Here is a 22,301-nt window from a genome sequence, read left to right as displayed (position 1 = left end):
TATATAAAGGGGGCCCATATCCACGCAGACGAGAGGTACAGTACATGTAGTGATAGCTGGGCAGGAGTGGGAGCCCAAGAATATGGTAGGAGGATCAAAAAAATCATAGGCCTTTCATATCCTAATGGAACAGGTCCCCATTACATTTCCTTTTATGAAGCTCCATGGTTATTTTATTATTGCCTGTTTAGGTTACTAAGATACTTGGCCCTTCCCCAGCTGTGTGGATCTTTTTCTATCACTGAGCCACACAGCCATTCCATCATATTTAGTATATTGCAGCCTTGCATTTTTATAATCTTTGTTTATTTCCTCCCTCTTCACCCTACACATGACACATGCACAAGTTTCCCATCCCATCACTTGCACTTGAGTCCCACATGGGCTCTTGTCCTCTAGTATCAAAGTGATTGGGATCAACTAGCTCTGGTTCCCATCTTTCAAATGATCTTCCCATAGGGGGAGCATGGTCTGTTACGTATGCACAAGTATCCCGGTAATACTGTGACAATGAAAACCAAATGAAATTTTAGAAGACCACGAGGAATCTTCTGCTATTAAAGAGTATAAGTTAACAAGGTTTAATTGGGATCTACTTGATCCTGGGACTCTAAGCTATTAATTTGACCACAACTCCTACAACAAAGGTGTGTATACCCCAAAATTATTCATAATCCAAAGTTGCCATAAAATAATATATTCTTCTTTTAATCACCATATTAAAAAAACATATAAAAAAAGATTCCACACAACATTGCTGAAACAAACAAGTGAGGGACCACTGGAAAGAGCAACAATGATATACCACATGAAGAAAGGCTGACACCAAATAATATTATAGTAAGAACTGCTTACTACCACAAAAATAGGCACAAGTACAGATAAGTCTTAACAATTATCCAGCACTTAGACCAAAAATAAACAAAGTATGAGCCAAAAATATAATAAAAAACATTTTAAAAGAGACACAGATGTTGATGCGTGCTACTCAAGATGAAAATGTCAATGTGTGTTTCAGGATTCGAACCCGTGACCAGCCACATCCCAGGCGGTAGCCCTGCTTACTAGGCTACCGTCCTCTCTGGACATTCCTCCCTGAAGCCTATTAGTTAACCTCAGTCTTGCCAAGCCTTGCTCATTACCCTTGATTCCCCACACCTGGTACTTCCCTATATAAGTCCAGCCCCTTGCACTCCAGTTTGCTGATTATTGAGCTCCTGAGCCTTGATCAAGCTTCTCCTCATCTGCTGCTCTTGCTACTGCTGGAAGTCCACTGCTGACCAGGAATTGCCTACCGACTACTCTTCTGCCTTATCCCTACCTACTGAACTGCTACCACCGTTGCCATCCGGATTGTCTGACCACGCTTACTGCCGCCTGCCCTGACCCACCGCCTGCCTACCGACTACTCTTCTGCCTTATCCCTACCTACTGAACTGCTACCACCATTGCCATCCGGATTGTCTGACCACGCTTACTGCCGCCTGCCCTGACCCACCGCATGCCTACCGACTACGCCTCTGCCAGACTTCCTGCACCTACTACCTGCCTGCGGTCCTTGCCACTGGGCTCCACTCCTACCCCCAGCAAGCAGTCCTCTGACTCAGGTGAGCCTGTAGGACTGTTACAGAATAATCAGCCCCACTATGGAGTCCGCAATGGCCACTCTGCGTAAGCAGGTCTCCGAACTTCAAGAATTTGGTACTAAATATCAGGATAAATTTGCCCAGCTCCAAGGCGTAGTCCAAAGCCAGCAAAGGGAGATTATTGAACTACAGAGGCAACACCTGGACGTCCGCGGCGCGGCCGCAGACACCCACATGCCACTCCCATCTAGATTCAGCGGCGACAGACGCCAGTATCGGGGGTTTCTAAACCAATGCCGCATCTATTTTCAGATGTACCCGGCCCCCTTCACCACCGAGAAAAAGAAGGTGCTATTCATGGTCAATCTCCTGACGGAAGAAGCATTAGCATGGGCATCACCTTACGTAGAGACTAACAGTCAGCTCCTGGACAACCTAAACAACTTCATCACCGCCATGAGCCAAGTCTTCGACGACCCCAACCGATGTGCGACAGCTGAGGCGCGACTACATGGTCTGCGGCAAGGGAGGCGCTCTGTCGCCGAATACACCGCCGAGTTTCGCCGTTGGGTCACGGACACCACCTGGAACCCAGCGGCACAGAGGAGCCAATTCCGGCGAGGCCTGTCAGAATTAATAAAGGACGAACTCGCCAGAGTTGAGGCCCCGTACGATCTGGATGACTTCATTCAGTTATGCATCCGGATAGATCAAAGAATCTCCGAGAGGAAGAAAGAAAGACTCTGGTCCTCGGACCACAGACCCACTTACTCCTTCTCTTCCAACGCCCAGCGCGACCCCCAATCAGCAACTGAACCTATGCAGGTCGACGCTCTACGTAGGTCTCTATCTACAGCTGAGAAGGAGAGACGGCTGGCCGAAACCCTCTGCCTCTACTGTGGGGAGCCGGGTCATTTTGCCATCAAATGTCCTCATAAGATCCGAAAGACTATTGCCGTCACGGAACTAAAGGAGCAACCACAGACTCCAACCCCGCCAGCAGCCCCGGAAAATAACAACACGGCGGCTCATGGATCCCACTTCATTATTCCCATCCTCATTGACATTGAGGGGCGACAACTCCCCTGTTCAGTGATGTTAGACTCCGGGGCGGGAGGCAACTTCATGGACCTAACCTTCGCCCGCGAAAAGAACATTCCACTGACAATCAAGGCAGCCCCCGTTGACCTGGAAACCGTTGACGGATCCCCACTCTCCTCGGGGCCGGCCACTCACGAGACCACCGAACTACAACTCCTCATAGAACCCGATCACCGCGAAAAGATCCACTTCTCGCTGATCGCTTCCCCGAAGTTCCCGGTGATCTTGGGCATCCCTTGGTTGGCCACCCACAACCCCTCGGTGGACTGGGAAACCCGCTGCATACGATTCCCGTCTGAGTTCTGCTCGCTAAATTGCTCCTACAAACCCGTCCTTCCACCCGAAGACACCACCATCTCAAAACTATCCGTCAAGGATCTGCTACCCCCTTAATACAGCGAGTTCCAGGATGTCTGCGACAAGAAAAACGCAGACAAGCTGCCACCACACCGACCCTACGACTGCCCTATAGAACTGTTGCCCGGGGCCAAAATACGCTTTGGCAGTATCTACCCCCTCTCAGAGCCTGAACTCAAGGCTCTGAAAGAGTACCTGGACGAGGACCTGAGGAAGGGGTTCATCCGGCCCTCTACCTCCCCAGCGGGAGCCCCCTTTTTCTTCGTAGAGAAAAAAGACTCCTCCCCGCGTCCCTGCATAGACTACAGAAAGCTTAACAACATAACCGTAAAAAAACGATACCCGCTCCCACTAATTTCAGAACTTCTCGAGAGACTCCGGGCAGCGAAGATCTTCACTAAACTCGACCTTCGAGGGGCCTACAACCTCGTCCGAATCCGCCCTGGGGACGAATGGAAGACCGCCTTCCGGACACGTTATGGTCATTTCGAATACCTGGTCATGCCTTTCGGACTCTGCAATGCTCCCGCCACCTTCCAGCACTTCATTAACAACGTCCTCAGGGACATGCTGGATCTGTTTGTAGTCGTTTACCTGGACGACATCTTGATCTTCTCTGAAGACCTCGAGCAGCACCGCGAACACGTCCGCAGGGTACTGCAGAGACTCCAACAGAACTCTCTCTAGATCAAGCTAGAGAAATGCGAGTTTGAGCGAACCACCACTCAGTTCCTCGGATACATCATCTCCCCTGAGGGCCTAAGTATGGATCCGGGGAAGGTCCAAGCTGTGATGAACTGGCCCGTTCCGAGAAACGAGAAGGAGATACAAAGATTCATTGGCTTCGCCAACTTCTATCGGAAGTTTATCCGGAACTTCTCCAAGGTCATAGCACCAATCACCCAACTCACCAAGAAGGCAGTCCCCTTCTCCTGGACACTCAAGGCCCAGGAGGCCTTCACCAAGTTGAAACTCCTCTTTACTTCTGCTCCAATCCTAATCCACCCGAACCCCGAGCTGCCATTTACAGTCGAAGTGGATGCATCAGACTCCGCGGTGGGGGCAGTTTTGTCACAATGGACAGGGGAGAGGATGCTATTACACCCGTGCGCATATTTCTCCCGCCAGATGTCCCCCTCCGAGAAGAACTATGACATCGGGAACAAAGAACTACTCAAGGATGCCTTCTCCGAGTGGAGACACCTGCTGGAGGGAGCCACCAACCCCATAATCGTACTAACTGACCACAAGAACCTTGAGTTCATCCGCAGCGCTAAGAGACTCTCAGCCAGACAGGCCAGATGGAGCCTATTCTTTTCCCGCTTCAACTTTCTCATCACCTATCGCCCCGGATCAAAAAACGGCAAGGCTGACGCCCTCTCCAGAATGTTTTCCGAGCCCTCACAGAGTAACAAGGGCCAAAATAACATCCTACCCGAGAGAAGGGTCGTAGGGGCCACCTACTCTAAAGAACTCCTGGGCACAATCAAATAAGGATATGAAAATGACCCCTTCCTCTCCCACCCCACAGGGAATGTCAGCCTTACGTTTAAGAACGGTCATTGGTTTCATCAGGACCTACAACTATATGTACCAGAAATTGCACGGCTCGAAGTGCTCAAACTCAACCATGACTCCAAGGTGGCCGGCCATTTTGGCACAAGAAAGACCCAGGAGCTTCTCTCCCGCTTCTTCTGGTGGCCAACATACAAGGAGGACATCAAGAGGTACATCTCCTCGTGCACGGTCTGTGCCCGCAATAAGACTCCTCGTTCCTCTCCCGTGGGTCTGTTACAACCCCTCCCGATTCCCTCCCGCCCCTGGGGCTCGATCTCCATGGACTTTGTGGTAGACCTTCCTCCTTCAAAAGGGATGAACACCATCCTGGTCGTGGTCGACCGTCTCACCAAGATGGCCCATTTCATCCCCTACAAAGGCCTACCCACAGCCAAACAGATGGCCGATCTTATTCTCAGAGAGGTCTTCAGGCTGCATGGGATCCCGGACGACGTGGTCTCCGACCGAGGCGTACAATTTGCCTCAAAGTTCTGGAAGAACTTCTGCCTGGCGCTCGGGGTTAAAGTGAACCTGTCCTCTGCTTTCCACCCTCAGTCAAACGGGCAGACGGAGAGAACTAATCAGACCCTAGAGCAATACCTACGCTGTTTCAGCTCCCACCTGCAGGATGACTGGCTTGATCATCTCCCCACGGCCGAGTTAGCCTACAACATTGCTGAGCACAGCTCAACCAAGCACAGCCCCTTCTTTGCTAACACAGGCTCGCACCCTCTGTTCATTCCCCACCTACCCGTTGCCTCCACCCTCCCAGCAGTGGCCGAACGCCTAACAACCCTACAGGAGGCACAAGAAAACATTATAGACAACCTCCAGCTTGCCCAGAGGCGCTTTAAACAGGGAGCAGACAGACGTCGCAAACCCACCCCGGGCTTCCATGTGGGAGACAAGGTGTTGGCTGTCCACCAGGAACCTCAGATTGAAGGTCCCCTCCAAAAAATTTGCCCAAAGATACATGGGTCCGTTCTGGATCACCGCACAAATCAACGAGGTCACGTTCCGGCTCGACCTTCCGGACTCCATTAGGGTGCACCCTGTCTTCCATTGCTCTCTCCTCAAGCCATACATGGAGAACACCTTCACAGGCCGCCACTCGCCCCCTCCACCACCCGTGAGGGTACAGGGTGAAGAAGAATATGTTGTCGCAAAGATTCTTGACTCCAGGATCCACTGGGGAAGACTACAATACCTAATTGGGTGGGAGGGTTACCCTCCCGAGGATAACTCCTGGGAGCGAGAAGAAAATGTCCACGCCCCCAGACTGGTAAAAGAGTTCCACCAACGGCACCCTGGTAAGCCTGCCCCTGCGGTGCCCGGAGGTCACCTTGGAAGGGGGGGAGTACTGTCGGGATTCGAACCCGTGACCAGCCACATCCCAGGCGGTAGCCCTGCTTACTAGGCTACCGTCCTCTCTGGACATTCCTCCCTGAAGCCTATTAGTTAACCTCAGTCTTGCCAAGCCTTGCTCATTACCCTTGATTCCCCACACCTGGTACTTCCCTATATAAGTCCAGCCCCTTGCACTCCAGTTTGCTGATTATTGAGCTCCTGAGCCTTGATCAAGCTTCTCCTCATCTGCTGCTCTTGCTACTGCTGGAAGTCCACTGCTGACCAGGAATTGCCTACCGACTACTCTTCTGCCTTATCCCTACCTACTGAACTGCTACCACCATTGCCATCCGGATTGTCTGACCACGCTTACTGCCGCCTGCCCTTACCCACCGCCTGCCTACCGACTACTCTTCTGCCTTATCCCTACCTACTGAACTGCTACCACCGTTGCCATCCGGATTGTCTGACCACGCTTACTGCCGCCTGCCCTGACCCACCGCCTGCCTACCGACTACGCCTCTGCCAGACTTCCTGCACCTACTACCTGCCTGCGGTCCTTGCCACTGGGCTCCACTCCTACCCCCAGCAAGCGGTCCTCTGACTCAGGTGAGCCTGTAGGACTGTTACAGTGTGATTCCAAAGCAACAAGGTCTTCAGTGGTAGAGGACATCTACAGTGCAAATGTCTAATGTAATAGGCTCTTAAGCAGCATCAACTGACTAGTTTTATGCCATTGTAACTTTGTTCTTGGACTGTGTTTGGTTTTGCAGCATGTTCAGCGGGTCGCCCACTGGGGCCCTAAAGATGTCACGAGTACCCAGGTGTAGGAATGGCCGAGTGGTATACGGTGGCCTAAATGTTGAGTGCGAGTGTTTTACGGTGCTCCTACCTGGATACAGCTGGAACCCCAGGCGTTGGCTTCGAAGCAGAGAAATAGGAGGTAGTAAGTGAGGGATGAAAGAAGTAACTTGAGTCCAAACCTGGTATGAAGTTCAATAGCAGCTTTACTTGAATAAACGGTCATCAAAAACAGTCTTCAAACTTTTTCTTGATCCCAGCAGGCTTTAGTATGAAACTCTGGCAGGCGAACTCAAGTCTGCTACATCTGTTCTCTGCTGTACTGACAGGCTGACTTGGTAACTTGGCTTCTTCTTTATGCTGCAACTTCTCTCTTTGAATTCTGTCTCTTAATTAGGCCATGGAAATCTCCTCCTGGCTCCTGAGGCTCCAAACTGTGGCCTCCATATCCAGAAGAGCTGAAGGTGCTCTGGCTGGCTTAGCTTTGCTTGGCCTGGGCATGTCCAGCAGAGACGTGCCCAGCACTTGCTTCCTTCCCCTAGCTGGGGGTAAGCTAGACTAACTAAAACTGATCCCCACCCTTCCTTCAGGAAGTGGGACTCACCCACTCCTCCACAGAGGAGGGTTAGAATTGAAAGCTCCATTTGACCTAACTGTATCTCTGCTGTGTTTGTTGCCACCTGCTGGTGAACCAGGCACATTACACGTGAACTGTCACGGGGTTCCGAAGGTGCACTTGGTCCCCCATTGCCCGTAGAACTGTTGCTTAGCTTTTGGAATGAGGTTCTGTGTTTGACCTCATTCCCAGGGCGGCTTTACTAGATGGGTGGCTCCCTGCTCCTAGTCTGCCTTGAGCGCCGAGCTGATCACTCGGTGCTCGACTGGTTGGTCTGACGGTCATGTGACGCTGGCCACGTCACATGACCCTCACTCCCCACTATAAATACAGGCAGCCTGCTGGCTACAGGTTGCCTGTTAATTTCTAGGTTCCTGGCTATTTGTTGGACTGCTGAATACTTACCTGATCCTGTTCCTGACCATCCTCTTGCCTGCTCCTCTTGTACTGCGCTTCCGTCCTGGTATTGTGACCTCGGCTCCCACCTGACTACACTCTTAGGACTCCTCTTGTACTTCTCTGCTCTCCTGGTATTTATGACCCCGGCTTCTCCTGACAATTCTCTGCTTGCTCCATTTGTACTTTGCAGCTTTCCTGGTATTGACTCAGTCCGTTCACGTCCTGTTGTTTGTCTGTCTGTCATCCCTGCACTTACTCCAAGTTAGGGATTGCCGTCCAGTTGTCCCCTGTCATTAGGACTCGCGAGGCAAGTAGGCAGGGCCAGGGGTAAGGGTAGAGCGCAGTGGTCACTTCCCTCCCCCCTGTGTGTGTGTGTACGCGACCGTTACATGAACATAAACAGTTACAAAATAGGAAATGCACAGTGTTTAGACCTGAAATAAATACACATGATGACATAAGGTTAACCAGTAAAGACAGTAGCTGGGCTTCAGAAGTGGTAATGCCACTCTGGGGTGTTACACATGGACCACTCCATTCAATTGAATAGAGATAAGCTGCCATACCTGGCAAAAACTATGGAAAATATAGATCCTTTTTGTAGAAGTAAAAATCAAGCAGGGTGGGAAGGAGCCACACTCTTCTCCACATGCCTGGCTTGTCTTTAAAACTGTTTTCCCTGAAGCCCCACTGCATTTCAGAGTAAAACATACATCTTTGTCATGAAGAAACATGCCAGGATTTGGTTCAAGCAGAATGAAATCCATGACAGTGGACACAGAGGATGCGCTGTCGACAATAAATTGCATGCGGACCAAACAATCTCGTTCACGCCTATACATTTTGCTCGGAGATGTGTAAAAAGCTATTCAAATGAGATCCAATCGATTTGTTATATCGTTGATCAGCACACATTATGGGCAGGCATTGACACATGTAATAGGAGCCTAACACTAGGTTTATCTGTCCTGTTCAACAGCACATGGAATTAAAGACCTTTTACACTGGCCGAAGATCCGGATCGATCAACACTCTGCAAATGCTCATATCTTTTGCACCACCAATATTACCATTTTATCTGTAGAATCCCTACTGTACAGGAACGATGGTTCATACTACCGATCGTTTGTCCTCACGCTCTCGATGATTGTCTCATGTAAACAGCACTTAACGAGCGCAAATCAACATTCTGTATGGCTGATCGGGCTTATTAAGGGGCAGAAATCTCTGCGTGTAAAAGGACCCTAAGTGTCGACTCCCCTGCAATTTCAGTACATTTATCTAAGTTATATGGAAATCACGTAATCTGCACAGAATTTTTTTGCTTAGCATCTTAAGCACGTTGAACCTGGTAATTTGACATTGTTCTTTTAAGTATAGAGGTTAATGGTTCTTATTCCCTGGCTGATTTCAATATCAAAGAGAGGTGGTTTGTCCATATGGAGATATAAAAGGTCACTTAGCTAAATACAAAACATACACGTCCTACTGTAGCAGTTATTCGTGTCCAATTTTATTTTTGAACGTTTTTTTTTTTGCAGTTTTAAGGAATATGTTCAGATTTTGGCTCTAAAATTATGCTTTGATTTACCATTACTGGACCCATCTGAATGGACTTTCATTGAGTTGCATGTTCTCTTTGGGCTCTCTAAAAAATTATTTAACTTGTTGTATGTGAATGGTCATAGGGTGGTTCATTGGGGTGAGCCCCAATTTGGAAAGCATTGGAAAACAATTGTTCCTTATAATTCCCCTGTTAAAAGGTATCAATCACCCAATGAATGAGCAAACGCTCTTTCATTGGGTGAAAGCATCAGCATGTGATCACCTGAATCATCACTTCTGGGCAGCAGATCGTGCTGCGTAAGCAGTGAACAGAGTAGATGATTGCTTCATGTAAATGTAGCACTGTCACTTCCTCTGAGAAGCAGACAATTATCAGGAACAAAAGTTTCAATCCCAATAATTGCCTGCTGTGTTGGCCCATGAAAAGGGCCTTTAGGATATTTCATCAAGTTTAATTATCCTCCAGATCCCCCCTCCAAACAGCACACTAAAGATATTGAAAAGTGAGAACCATTGTTTCCTTCATTCCTATACAAAGGCACAATGGCTTGTCCATATGGACAGATGTGTCTATTACTGCTCTTTATGTCCCTTCAAGTGTGTTTCCTAAGGAATAGGTGGTATTCACGTCCCCACCTATCCCTTGGTTGAACTTGATGGACTGATGTCTTTTTTCAGCCCTATTAACTATGTAACTATGTAATAGAACTCCACTTATCAAACACTGAGGGTCTAGTCTAAGGATGTTTTTCTCCTTGAGAACCCATTTATTAAATTTCAAGTCATTTGGTTACATTTAGTTATTTCTCTGAATAGAAGTCCTGACTCCTGTGCACAAACTGGATTCTTGTCTGGTAATACTGTATGTAATGTTTGTGCAGTGTTCTGTATGTCAAATACATGGTATTTTTTCACTCTTTTGTTGGTTACAGTACACCTCTGCACTGACATATGATGGCGTTCATGTGATGTATGAAGCCTTCCAGAATCTCAGGAAACAAAGAATAGACATTTCACGACGGGGTAATGCGGGAGACTGCTTGGCCAACCCTGCCGTTCCATGGGGCCAAGGTATAGACATACAGAGAGCTTTACAACAGGTATGTAAGAGGTAGAGATGTCGCGAACATAAAATTTTCTGTTGGCGAACGTGAATTTACGCAAATGTTTGCGAACCGGGCGAACCTCCATAGACTTCAATAGACAGGCGAATTTTAAAACCCACAGGGACTCTTTCTGGCCACAATAGTGATGGAAAAGTTGTTTCAAGGGGGCTAACACCTGGACTGTGGCATGCCGGAGGGGGATCCATGGCAAAACTCCCATGGAAAATTACGTAGTTGACGCAGAGTGTGGTAAATTGAATTCGCAATGCGATTAATATGACCTGCATTTATCGCATTGCGATTACAACTTATATCTGAGTTCCTAATAGTTGCATTGCTAGAATTGACGAATATAACGAATATAGCACTATATTCTCAATCTTTGTTATATTCTAGCAATACAACCATTAGGAACCCAGCTCTAAGTTGAATTCGCAATGCGATTAATATAACCTGTATTAATCGCATTGCAAATTTGTGACACTGCAGCTTCAGAATGAATCTAAGATGGATGCTGTCCTTGCTTTTTGATAGGAGGTGGGAGGGTCTGGGAGGGAGGGTATGCTGATTGGCTGGAATGTGTCTGCTGACTGTGAGGTACAGGGTCAAAGTTTGCTCAATGATGATGTATAGGGGGGCGCTCCTTACATCGCATATGTTCGCCCGCCGCGGCGAACGCGAACAAGCTATGTTCGCCGGGAACTGTTCGCCGGCGAATAGTTCGGGACATCTCTAGTAAGAGGTGAAAAAACAGATCCAATTACTATTACTACAAATTATACACAGTATCAGTTTTATTGGACAATGCAAAATAACCTAGTCACTAAGGGAAGTAGGAAATATTGACTGTTTTTCAAAAACTATTTGAAGCCTTCTTTTAAGATTTCTGACCATTGATGAATAAATGAAGCAAATACAGACATTGACTATGTGGATAAAGATAGCCAAATAGACCAAAATCCTGCAAGAAAATGGGAATAAATAATGTGATTGTGTATAGGTTGTCCTTCAAATTTAGTATTCAGTATCTAAAGCAGCATTCAAGATTCTGCTCTCTGACACTTGGAATCGGTCAGCAGTCTGATGACTGTTGACACCCCTAACAGCAAAACTAGGACCCTATACTCTGGTACCCTGTTTTTTGGGAGATGTATTTTTTCCACATAAAACAATTTTAGGCTACTTTCACACTGCCGTTCAGAGCGGGTCCGTCTGCTGTCTGCTCAGACGGATCCGCTCCTATAATGCAGACGTTTGGAACCGTTCAGAACGGATCCGTCTGCATTATAGTTTAAAAAAAATTCTAAGTGTGAAAGTAGCCTGAACGGATCCGTCCAGACTTTACATTGAAAGTCAATGGGGGACGGATCCGTTTGAAGATTGAGCCATATGGTGTCATCTTCAAGCGGATCCGTCCCCATTGACTTACATTGTAAGTCTAGACGGATCCGCTTGCCTCCGCACGGCCAGGCAGACACCCGAATGCTGCAAGCAGCGTTCAGGTGTCCGCTTGCTGAGCGGAGCGGAGACTGAACGCTGGCAGACTGATGCATTCTGAGCGGATCCGCGTCCACTCAGAATGCATTAGGGCTGGACGGATGCGTTCGGGGCCGCTTGTGAGCCCCTTCAAACGGAGCTCACGAGCGGACACCCGAACGCAGGTGTGAAAGTAGCCTTAGAGTACTTAATTACTTATTATATCTTTTCATAAGGTTCGACTGGAGGGGCTATCTGGAAATGTTCAGTTTAACGAAAAAGGAAGACGGACAAACTACACACTGCATGTACTGGAGTTAAAACATAAAGGCATCCGACAGGTAAAATTATAAAATGTGGGATTATTTCTTTATAGTTATTAGTAGTATAAAGGTATATGTACAAAATTATGGAACTGCCTTTTTTTATTTATTCTGCCATTTAAAAAAAATCATATATGGTATATTGTGCTGTTACTTATATGTAGCCTAACAATTTATAAGAAATAAATAAGCCTCAAAAAGTACGTTGCTCAGTGGCGTCGCAGGTCCCAATGGTGAAGTGGGTACAATTCACACAGGTAAAATCGTTTCTTTGGTTGGACCGCTCTGCCTCAGAAGTCACAGGAAATCCACAATCGAAACGAGCAAAATAATCACGGACATGGGGAAGCAAACAGGCCAGTCAAAGCCTCTCCTCCTCTCCTTTCCAAGCTTCTATGGAACACCAAAAATTGCATCCAATAGTGAAGTAACGTCATGCAAATTGGAGTAAAAATGGTTTTATTATACTCACAATTTACAAGTATATACGAGCAATATACAATGGATCATTCACCCTGGCCTGTTTGACTGGCCTGTTTGCTTCCCCATGTCCGTGATTATTTTGCTGGTTTCGATTGTGGATTTCCTGTGACTTCTGAGGCAGCGCGGTCCAACCAAAGAAACGCTTTTATATGTAGCCTAAGACTACTTCCACATTTGCGTTTTGTTCTCAACCGGATGTTTCTGCTAGGCTTCAAATAGTGATGCAGTCATAGAAAGAAAAAAGTTTTCCCGAACATACTACACAGTGGCAAAAGCAAGAAAAATTCCTATGGTCCTTAACCTGTTAAAGACATGACCTAGTTTGGCACTTTAAGATGTGGTGATTTTTTTGCATTTTTAATCTCTATATTCAAAAAGCCATGATTTTTTCATTTTTTGTTGATGTGGCTTTATGAGGATTTGCGGAGTTCTAATTTTCAATGGGGTGCATATAAGTATTAATCATATTTTGGGTAGCAAAAAAATGCAGCTTGCTATTTTTTTTACGTATTAAATTTTGCCACATCCACTGTGTGGCATAAATAATATATTTATTCTGTGGGTCAATACAATTATGGTGATACCAAATTTACAGTATGTTGTTTTTTTAGTTGTATTACTTTTGCACACAAAAAAAAAATTGAAAGAAAAAAATGCTTTATGCCACTATATAAGGGCTTGTGTTTTGGGGGATAATCAGTCGTTTTCACTGATACAATTTGAAGGTAAATATGACTTTTGGATGACTTTATTCGGTTGAACAATTCTGAACTTGTGTTCTTGTTTTTTATTTTTATGTTTACAGTGTTCTCCATGCAATATAATTGACATCTTAACTATTCTGTGGGTCGATAGGATTACCACAAAACCAATTTTTTTTTTTTTTTTTTTTTTTTTTTTTTTTACGTAGCCTGTGGGTGGGAACTGATGGGCTGCAATAAGGAGCCCACTCCCTGTGTCAACTCATCAGACACTGTCACTATTGCAGGCGGAGCCTGTCTGTATATTGCCATTTACAGTATATACTGTATTATTACAGTACGTCAATTTATAGCAATGGGCCACTTATCATGATGTAATATATAACATTATGGAACAGGAAGGAATTATGATGAAAATGTTCTTAGTATACTGGAAACAAATTACATTTTGACACTATTTTTAAAATATATTGTGTATTTTGACTGAACTAACCTAATTCTATCAATATACTCATAGTCATTACACATACAACCCACTGCTAGTAAGACCTCATGCACACAGCCATAGCCAAATGTATTCTTAAAAAGCTTCCATGTGAATGTTTTCACTTCCAAAAAAAATAAAAATATATAAAAAACAAAAAAGACAAGAATAGGACCTTTATGGTTCTGATGCATGGATTTGTGAAAAAAAAAATAGACGAGTGCATGGCTCCATTAAATTGTATGGGTCAGCGTGCTATCTTTTTGAGAGAAAGAAACTGAACACTAAAGAAAAATATGGTTATTTGCAGGAGCCACTCTCCATGGTGCTGAACTCTAGAGAGTTAGGGATTGCCTAATTTTAAAGATAACTATTTGTATTCCCCATATATTAACAATTCTGGATCATCTAGACTCTAAGTTGTGCCATTCTTATATTATTTCCACCAAAATTTATTAATAAATTACTAACAGTTTGCAATGAAGGTACAATTACTAGTTTTGGGTGTGTCCCTGAACAGTCTGACATTGGCAGTATTGACTGGATCTTGGGGGGAAAAAACTATATGTTGGGGGAAATAACAAGTTGGCAAATTTGCAACATGCTGATCCTTTTGTTCTCAGATAAGGCAAGGCCCCAGAGATGTCTAGTGGCAGCCAGGGGGGTAGCTACAGTACCATGGAAGCAGGGGAAGAGGCTGCTACAGGGTCTGAACTCAGGAAGGGCCTGAGAGGAGGACAAATGGATTTATTTTCAGGGCACAGGGAGCAGTGAGTATGGTGTTCCTAGTCTTAGCACTGGTATTACTCACCACTCCCTGTTCTTCTTCTCCGGGTGACTGCACTGCAGTAAGTCCTGGCAGTGCACAGCTTCAGGACAGGACATAGTGTGCATAGAAGCATTTTTTCAGGGGTGGGGGTTCTACTTTGAACAGCCAAGGCAGGTATTCCACAGTACTTGGGCCGCACAGATTAGGCATACAGTAGTAGGCCTTTACAAAAAGAAGAAATGCTGTGCACTCTTTGCCTCAAATTACAATTTCCACAAATTATCCACTCTGAGCTAATTAACATTTTAATGAAAGTCATGCTAGTTGTTCATTAGTAGAAATCAGAAGCATGATTTAATGAGTGGGGAAATCCAAAGAGGGGAAAGAGAAAATGCTTTCAGCTGTCTTTGCTTTTTTTTTCTGTCGTGTTTAAAAGGGTTTTCCAAGCATTTTAATACTGATGACCTCAATTCAACAAAGGAGTCGCGCTGCCTCACTTTGGCTGTATTTCCCGAGTCTTGATCAGGATAGGATACGTCAGCTTTTTGGTGATGCCAAACAACGAGATTCCACAAGAGGATCGTCTTTATCACAAAACAACACTTATGTACATGTATTAAGGCCGATTCATTGGCCTGCATTTGTAGGAGGGGTGCCCTGCCCTATATCTAGCACGCACCTCTCTCCAGGGGACGGACGGCAGCAGTGTTCCCCTCCCAGCCCGCCCTTTTCCTTTTACTCTCCCATAGGGTATGCCCTCTTTCAGGTGTACTCTCGACGGTAGCGGTTATGGCACAACTCAAGCCGCTGGTTCTGTTGGGACGTACCTTAGAGGGATAGGTTCTTTCCACTTATAGCCCCGGCCACAAATAAAGGTTAAGGCACTTAGTGAAGGTCCACCAATCTTCCAGATAAAAATTGGTTTTATTATACTCACAAAGGTATAAAATCAATAGGCATAAAGCAAGATGTAAAGTTGTCCGTAGTTATAACACTGCCCGACACAAGTTTCGCCACACCAGCGTCATCAGGAGTGAAAAAAGTTATGGCATATCCTAGTGATTTATGAGGTGAATACCCCTTTGTATGACACAGTGGGGGCAATTTGTTAGGTGTTTTATGCCGCAAAAGTGCCATAAAACCGTCCCACAGTATAGTGCAGATCATATTTAGGTAAGGTTGTTCGGCTTAGAAGGAGGTGTGGAGCCTCAGTAGCCTTCTGGATTTATTATAATTTTATTCCAAAAATTGGTGTAAGTTATAGCCCAAGTCTACACCAGCCTGTACTGTCACATGCAGGGCAAGAGAGGTACTTAATTTATTATGAGGCATCTTATATTAGACACATCTCACTCCAGCACACGGGGGATCAAGACTGGAAGTAGAAAATGGCAGTTTTGATATATCTCCTCCTTTTATTTTTTCAAAGTAATTTTTTATTTTTTTTCACCAAGGGCAAGGGTGGACAAGATGTATGCAAGGTGTGGGGCATGCATCACTTCCAGCACATGTGGTCCCATTTGGATTCTGTTATAGTCTCCACTCTCTTCAATATGGAGACATTTCCCTCTACACAATTATTTGATGTCCTGATGTGGCAGATCTCTTAGGGGACAGCCAGACGGTCAGGTTTCTTCATGCAGTTTTGGAACCCAAAATTCAGAATAGATCAGAAAAGTAGAGAAAGTATAAAGGAGAATATGCAAATTCTCCTTTTTTTAAGTCACTTCTGGTTTTGGTTTCCAAGACTGCATGCAGAAGTCTGATAGTGTTGCCATACCCTTAACTTGTCAAAGCAGTGTAGCTGACTTCAAGGGAGAAGATACCGTTTGTGCAAGCTGTGCAACCAACCTGCAAATAACTCAATGGCCCTGCAGGCAAAGAGCCCACTACTACTTAAAAAAAAAAAAGCTGATGAAGCCTGGACCTCTGGACTCCCCCTCGTTCCGGTCACTCCCCCGTCGGGGACGCCCTGTGTGTCCCCAGCGCGGCGAACCGCTGCGGCCGTGCTGTATGTTCGGCTGGGGTCTGGCGTTCGCGCGGGGCGCGACGCCTTTACTTCCGGGTAGGTCAGGCCGGCGCTGACGTCATTAGTTGGCGCCGGATCCTGGCCTCCGGATTCTGCAGAGGGAGGAGGCGTGGCCTTGGGCCGGAAGAGGAGGGTGCCGGTACGCGCCCGGCAAGTTCAAATCCAGCCAGCTCTCACTGCAGGCTGGTGTTTTGGCCTGCAGTGACCTCCATAGACGAAAGCCAGTGGCAGAAAATGGAGCCCACACAGCGCGCAGAACCCACTGAAACCACCAACGAATCCTTGGTACCGGTGGGGGTAAGAGGGGTGAATGCCCTGCTTTTTTCATTTATTTCAGATCTTGATGGGAGTCTTTGTTTATTTTATGTGTTTAGACTTCCAAAGAGAAAAGGGGGTCAAGGTCCAAGGAGCGGGGCTGTGCTATTTGCAAAGGAAAGCTACCGTCCAGTTGGGGTAAACCTGCCTGCCAGGCCTGCGTGGGCAAATTGTTGGAGGATGAGGCCCCTTCTCTCTTGTCAAGCCTAAAAAAGATTATCAAGGATGAGGTTAAAGAATCAGTGAAGAAGTCCTTGAGTAATCTACTTGAAGATCGCCCTTGCACTTCCACTGCTGTCTCTAATCCCGCTTCAAGTGATCAGGAGTTGTTATCGGGATTAGAGGAGGAGGGAGAACTTCCGTCCTCGGATCACTCCCAGGATGAGCAACTGGCAGGGAGACCTCTGTTCCTTCCAGAGGCTCATTCAGGCCCGCTATAGCCGCCACTTCTGTTGCTAGGTCTTTAAAGGTTTGGATGAAAGAGATGGAAGAGCAAATAAAGATGGGAGCGCCCGTGGAACAATTGCTCTCGTCATTTCCAACTCTGTATAGTGCCATCGACTTTTTAGCAGATGCCTCAGTGGACTCCCTGAAGCTGTCAGCGAGAGCTGCAGCTCTTTCAAATTCTGCCCGCAGAGCGATTTGGGTAAAGGACTGGAAGGGAGATGCAGGTTCAAAGGCGAAATTGTGTGCTATTCCCTGTCAGGGGGAATTTCTCTTCGGGCCCACGTTGGACGATCTGCTGGAAAAGGCTTCTGACAGAAAGAAGGGTTTCCCTTCTATGCATCAGCAGCCTCCTAAAAAGCACTTTCGTTCTCAGACATCCAGATTTAACTTCAAGAGAAGAGAAACTCCCAGACAGTCTGGTAATGCGGCTAGGAGAAACAAGGGGTTTCTTTTTTCAGGAGGAGAGGCCTCTAAAAAACCTCCGCAATGACGCCAGACCCCCGGTTGGAGGTCGTCTCTCCCTCTTCGCAGAGCAGTGGCGGAAGATCTCGAACAGCCCTTGGATTCTTTCAATCATTTCAGAGGGCTATTGCCTGAACTTCCTAAGAACTCCTCCAGAGAGATTCGTTTTGACGGACTATCGCTCCAGCCCAGAGAAGCTAGAAGCATTAAGTCTGGAGATTTCGGATTTACTGAAGAAAAGGGTCCTGCAGGAGGTCCCAGCTCAAGAGAGGGAGACGGGATACTATTCAACGCTTTTCCTTGTAAAGAAGCCAAATGGCACCTTCCGTACTATCATAAATCTGAGGCTGCTCAACAAATACCTGGTGTACGAGAGGTTTCGTATGGAGACTATCAGTTCCATAATCCCAAATTAATTTCCAGGCTGCTACATGGCGACCCTGGATCTCAGGGACGCTTATTACCACGTTCCAATCCATCCCAGTCACCAGAGGTATCTAAGAGTAGCAGTTCAGTTCCCGGACAGACTCCTACATGTACAGTTTCGGGCCCTGCCGTTTGGGTTGTCTCAGGCACCCAGGCTTTTCACAAAGATTGTAGCAGAGATGATGGCTCATCTGAGGGAGAAGGATCTGATTGTCATTCCCTATCTAGACGATTTCCTCCTTCTCTCTCGAGAACCAGATCAATTAATCGATCAGATTTCCTGGTTCAGGGAGGTGCTGGTAAAGTTGGGTTGGGAGTTAAATCTCCAGAAATCCAATCTTGTGCCAAGCCAGATATGCACCTTTCTGGGGCTACTCCTCGACTCCCAGAAACAAACGTGTTTTCTTCCAACACGGAAAATTTCTCTGCTAGTCTCCAGGGTTCAGGACATTGTAGCCCGCCACTCCATCTCTTTAAGAGAAGCTATGTCATTTCTAGGCTTAATGACGGCCGCAATCCCGGGGGTGGAATGGGCCCACTTCCACTCGAGGTCACTTCAATTGCAGATCCTGGGGGTTTGGGACAAAGATCCCCAATCCTTGGATTCTCTCTTTTTCCTTTCAACCCAAACGTTAAACGATCTAGAATGGTGGACGGTGCCTTCCAACCTTCAAAAAGGAGTCCCTTGGTCAAGGAAGGATCCCCTTACTCTGACTACAGATGCAAGCCCTTGGGGTTGGGGAGCTCACACAGATTCTCTACTTCTGCAGGGACAGTGGAATCAGGAGATAGTTCCCAAATCTCACAATTTCAAGGAGCTTCTAGCGATCCTCATGGCCTTGAAGAGGAGCCTCCACCTCTTAAAAGGCAGAAATATTTTGGTCTACTCAGACAACATGACGGCAGTAGCTCATATCAATCGTCAGGGGGGGACCAGATCTCCAGACCTAATGTCCCTCACCAAAGAGATTTTCGAGTTAGCAGAGGGTTTCCTTCCATCAATCAGAGCAGTACACTTAAAGGAAAAGGAGAATGTGACAGCGGATTTTCTGAGCAGGCATTGTGTTCGACAGGGGGAATGGTCCCTGAATCAACAGGTCTTCAGCGACATTGTGGCTCTTTGGGGTCTCCCGGTGGTAGATCTCTTTGCCACAAGGGGAAACAGAAAAGTGAAAAGTTTCTTCTCTCTGTCCCCATTATAGCGGCCCACGGCGGTGGACGCATTGGCCCAATCATGGAGAGTAGGCCTCCTGTACGCCTTCCCTCCTATAAAACTACTCCCAAGAGTCCTGAGGAAGATTCGGGAGGAGAAGGCCCTAGTAATTACTATAGCCCCCTTTTGGCCCAGGAGGGTCTGGTTTTCCTGGCTAAGGAGGATGTCAGTAGCGGATCCCTGGGTACTTCCTGTCTTCCCGGGGCTACTAGTGCAGGGGCCGATACTTCATCCAGAGTTAGAGAGCCTGCACTTGACAGCCTGGCTGTTGAGAGGCGGATCCTAGAGATGAAGGGTCTCTCTGGGGAAGTGATAAACACCCTCTTGTCCAGTAGGAAAGCTGTTACTTCTAAGATCTATTTGAGGGTTTGGAGGGCCTTCCTTAGATTTGCAGATAAGCCAGTTAATGTCTTGGAGCCCCCCGAGTTGCCTCTAGTCCTTAGCTTCCTCCAGGAGGGCTGGAATAAAAAACTAAGGCCTAGTACTTTGAAGGTTCATATCTCTGCCTTAAGTGCTCTCTTTGAGTATAAGTTAGCAGACCACCCCTGGATTAAAAGATTTGTAATTGCAATTTCTAAACTTGCTCCCGTCCAGAAGTCTAGAGTTCCCCCCTGGGATCTAAATCTAGTCTTGTCTGCCTTAACCAGGGATCCCTTTGAGCCTATTGAGGATATCTCAATAAAGATCCTAACCTATAAATTAGTTTTTTTGCTAGCCATTACTTCAGCTAGAAGAGTGAGTGAGATATCGGCCTTCTCAATCGAGAGATCATATCTTAATATTTTAGAAGATAGGGTTATTTTATATCCTGACCCTGCCTTCCTTCCAAAGGTTTCATCATCCTTTCACCGGTCTCAAGATATAGTTTTACCTTCCTTCTGTTCCTCACCCAAGAATCAGAAGGAAAGGGAATTCCATTGCCTCGATGTTAGAAGGTGTCTAATTCAATACCTTTCTGCCACTCAGGACTGGAGGTCGTCCTCTAAACTTGTGGTTTCTTTTCAGGGACAGAAGAAGGGCTCCCCTGCTTCCTCTCAGTCCATTGCCAGATATATAAAACAAGCCATTTATCTTGCATATTCCTCTAAAGGGGTTCCTCCTCCTGCCGGGTTTGGAGCACACTCAACAAGAGCGGTGTCTACATCCTGGGCAGAAATAGCTCCGCTTCTATTGACCAGATTTGCAGAGCTGCTACGTGGAGTTCTTCTCATACCTTCTTTAAGCACTATAGACTGCAGCTTCCTTCACAGGAAGGTTTGGGGTTTGGGCGTAAAGTCCTCCAAGCAGTTGTCCCACCCTAGATAATCTCGCCTAGATATCCATGGGTGCTGTCATAGGCGAGGGGGGAAATATAGGATTACACTTACCGGTAATCATTTTTCCTTGAGCCTATGACAGCACCCGCCTAATACCCTCCCAAAAAAAAAAAAAAAAAAATTATATATATATATATTATAGAGAGAGATCTACGTGTGTGTTTACATATACTTCTATGTACACACGGATATAAGCATTTGTTCTGTTGTAGATTTGTTGTGGTGTAGTCTGGTTTTTGTCTCCTTAGTTCTTGGAATAGGACTGGCATGTTGGGGGTTGTACCTCCCTTTTGAAGAGGCTGTGCTTCCTGTTTCCTGTCCTGAGGAAGGGGGCGGATGCTATCCATGGGTGCTGTCATAGGCTCAAGGAAAAATGATTACCGGTAAGTGTAATCCTATATTTTTTGTAAAATTATGCAAAACAGCGAATCGAATTTTTGAGAACTTTGCTCATCTCTAATCATGAGATATTGTTGTTAAGTGACAAGTTCAGCACTGCTACATATATAGTGTACATATGTAGCATCAAACAGAATTTGCCAATAAGATGCACATTAGACAGCATGTGCTTTACATCAATAAAAAGTTCAAAGGGCCATTATTCCATTGACTTGCACGTCTTAGCTCTGTTTCCTAAGGTTTACATCTTTGAACACTACAGGCTGTGGGCTTTATGTCACCTATACTTTGTTCTCGGAGACATTGCTCAGTGGCTCTGAAACTGGACTGCTTGGAGGGTCGAAAGTCATCATCTCCTTATAGCATAGGCTAACAGAAAGTGATTGGAAGCTGCTTACACAATAAGGTTTTCAAACTGTATTAGACTCTTCTGTTCTTGTGCCTTCAGTTTCAGCCACAGCACAGAGGTGCTAATACTTCAAGCACTTGTCCTGCTGTGTGCCCTGTAGCACTAGTAGTAATTTTGCACTTTGTGTGTATTGAGAACAATTGTGTATCTGTAAAAGGCTGGATGCTATACAGTATATAACAAAAAATTCTTGAGTATAAAGGTAGTCATATAGGCTTCTGCAATTTAAAGTGGTTGTCTCATTTTATCAGACATCTATTAGAGATTATTGTTAAAGAAAGAGTCCCCCACCTTGGGACCAGAGTCAGAGAGTTGCAAACAAGCAATGGCTTTGTTCAGGAAGACCCAAACAAATGGCCATCTGGAATACTACATTGTCCGTGTAGAAGACACCTCAGTAGAAATTAGCAGCGCACAACAAATTCCCCCAGCAAAATTAGCTCTGTGCTGCGTGTCTCTGAAACCTGGTGGCTCTCATATTGAAGAGTTTGGGAAGATTTCAGCAAGACTTTCTCTGCCCCATCATGCTAAGCCCATCCCAAAAAACAAATTTCTCTCAAACTTTAGAAATCAGGTGAAAAGCTGAAGAACTTGCAAATTACGACACAAATAT

At 46.2% G+C, this 22,301-nt stretch overlaps 1 protein-coding gene across 5 annotated transcripts in view; it reads left to right on the top strand.

The window, feature by feature from the left end:
- The window catches only part of GRIA1 (glutamate ionotropic receptor AMPA type subunit 1), a 277,144-nt gene that overhangs the window by 152,006 nt on the left and 102,837 nt on the right, over nt 1-22,301 (top strand). For 3 of the 5 annotated variants that reach the window (XM_040440204.1, XM_040440211.1, XM_040440232.1), the window contains 2 exons: nt 10,263-10,430; nt 12,149-12,253. In XM_040440204.1, the coding sequence (XP_040296138.1) occupies nt 10,263-10,430; nt 12,149-12,253 (273 nt within the window). Of the gene's footprint in view, nt 1-7,205; nt 7,214-10,262; nt 10,431-12,148; nt 12,254-22,301 lie in introns of all 5 variants that reach the window. The other 2 variants (XM_040440225.1, XM_040440217.1) reach the window with 2 other exon arrangements.

The sequence above is a fragment of the Bufo bufo genome, chromosome 1, assembly GCF_905171765.1.
Source record: "Bufo bufo chromosome 1, aBufBuf1.1, whole genome shotgun sequence".
Lineage (NCBI taxonomy): Eukaryota > Metazoa > Chordata > Amphibia > Anura > Bufonidae > Bufo > Bufo bufo.
Note: the sequence above shows the minus strand (reverse complement) of the source record. Positions and strands in the feature narration are given on the sequence as shown.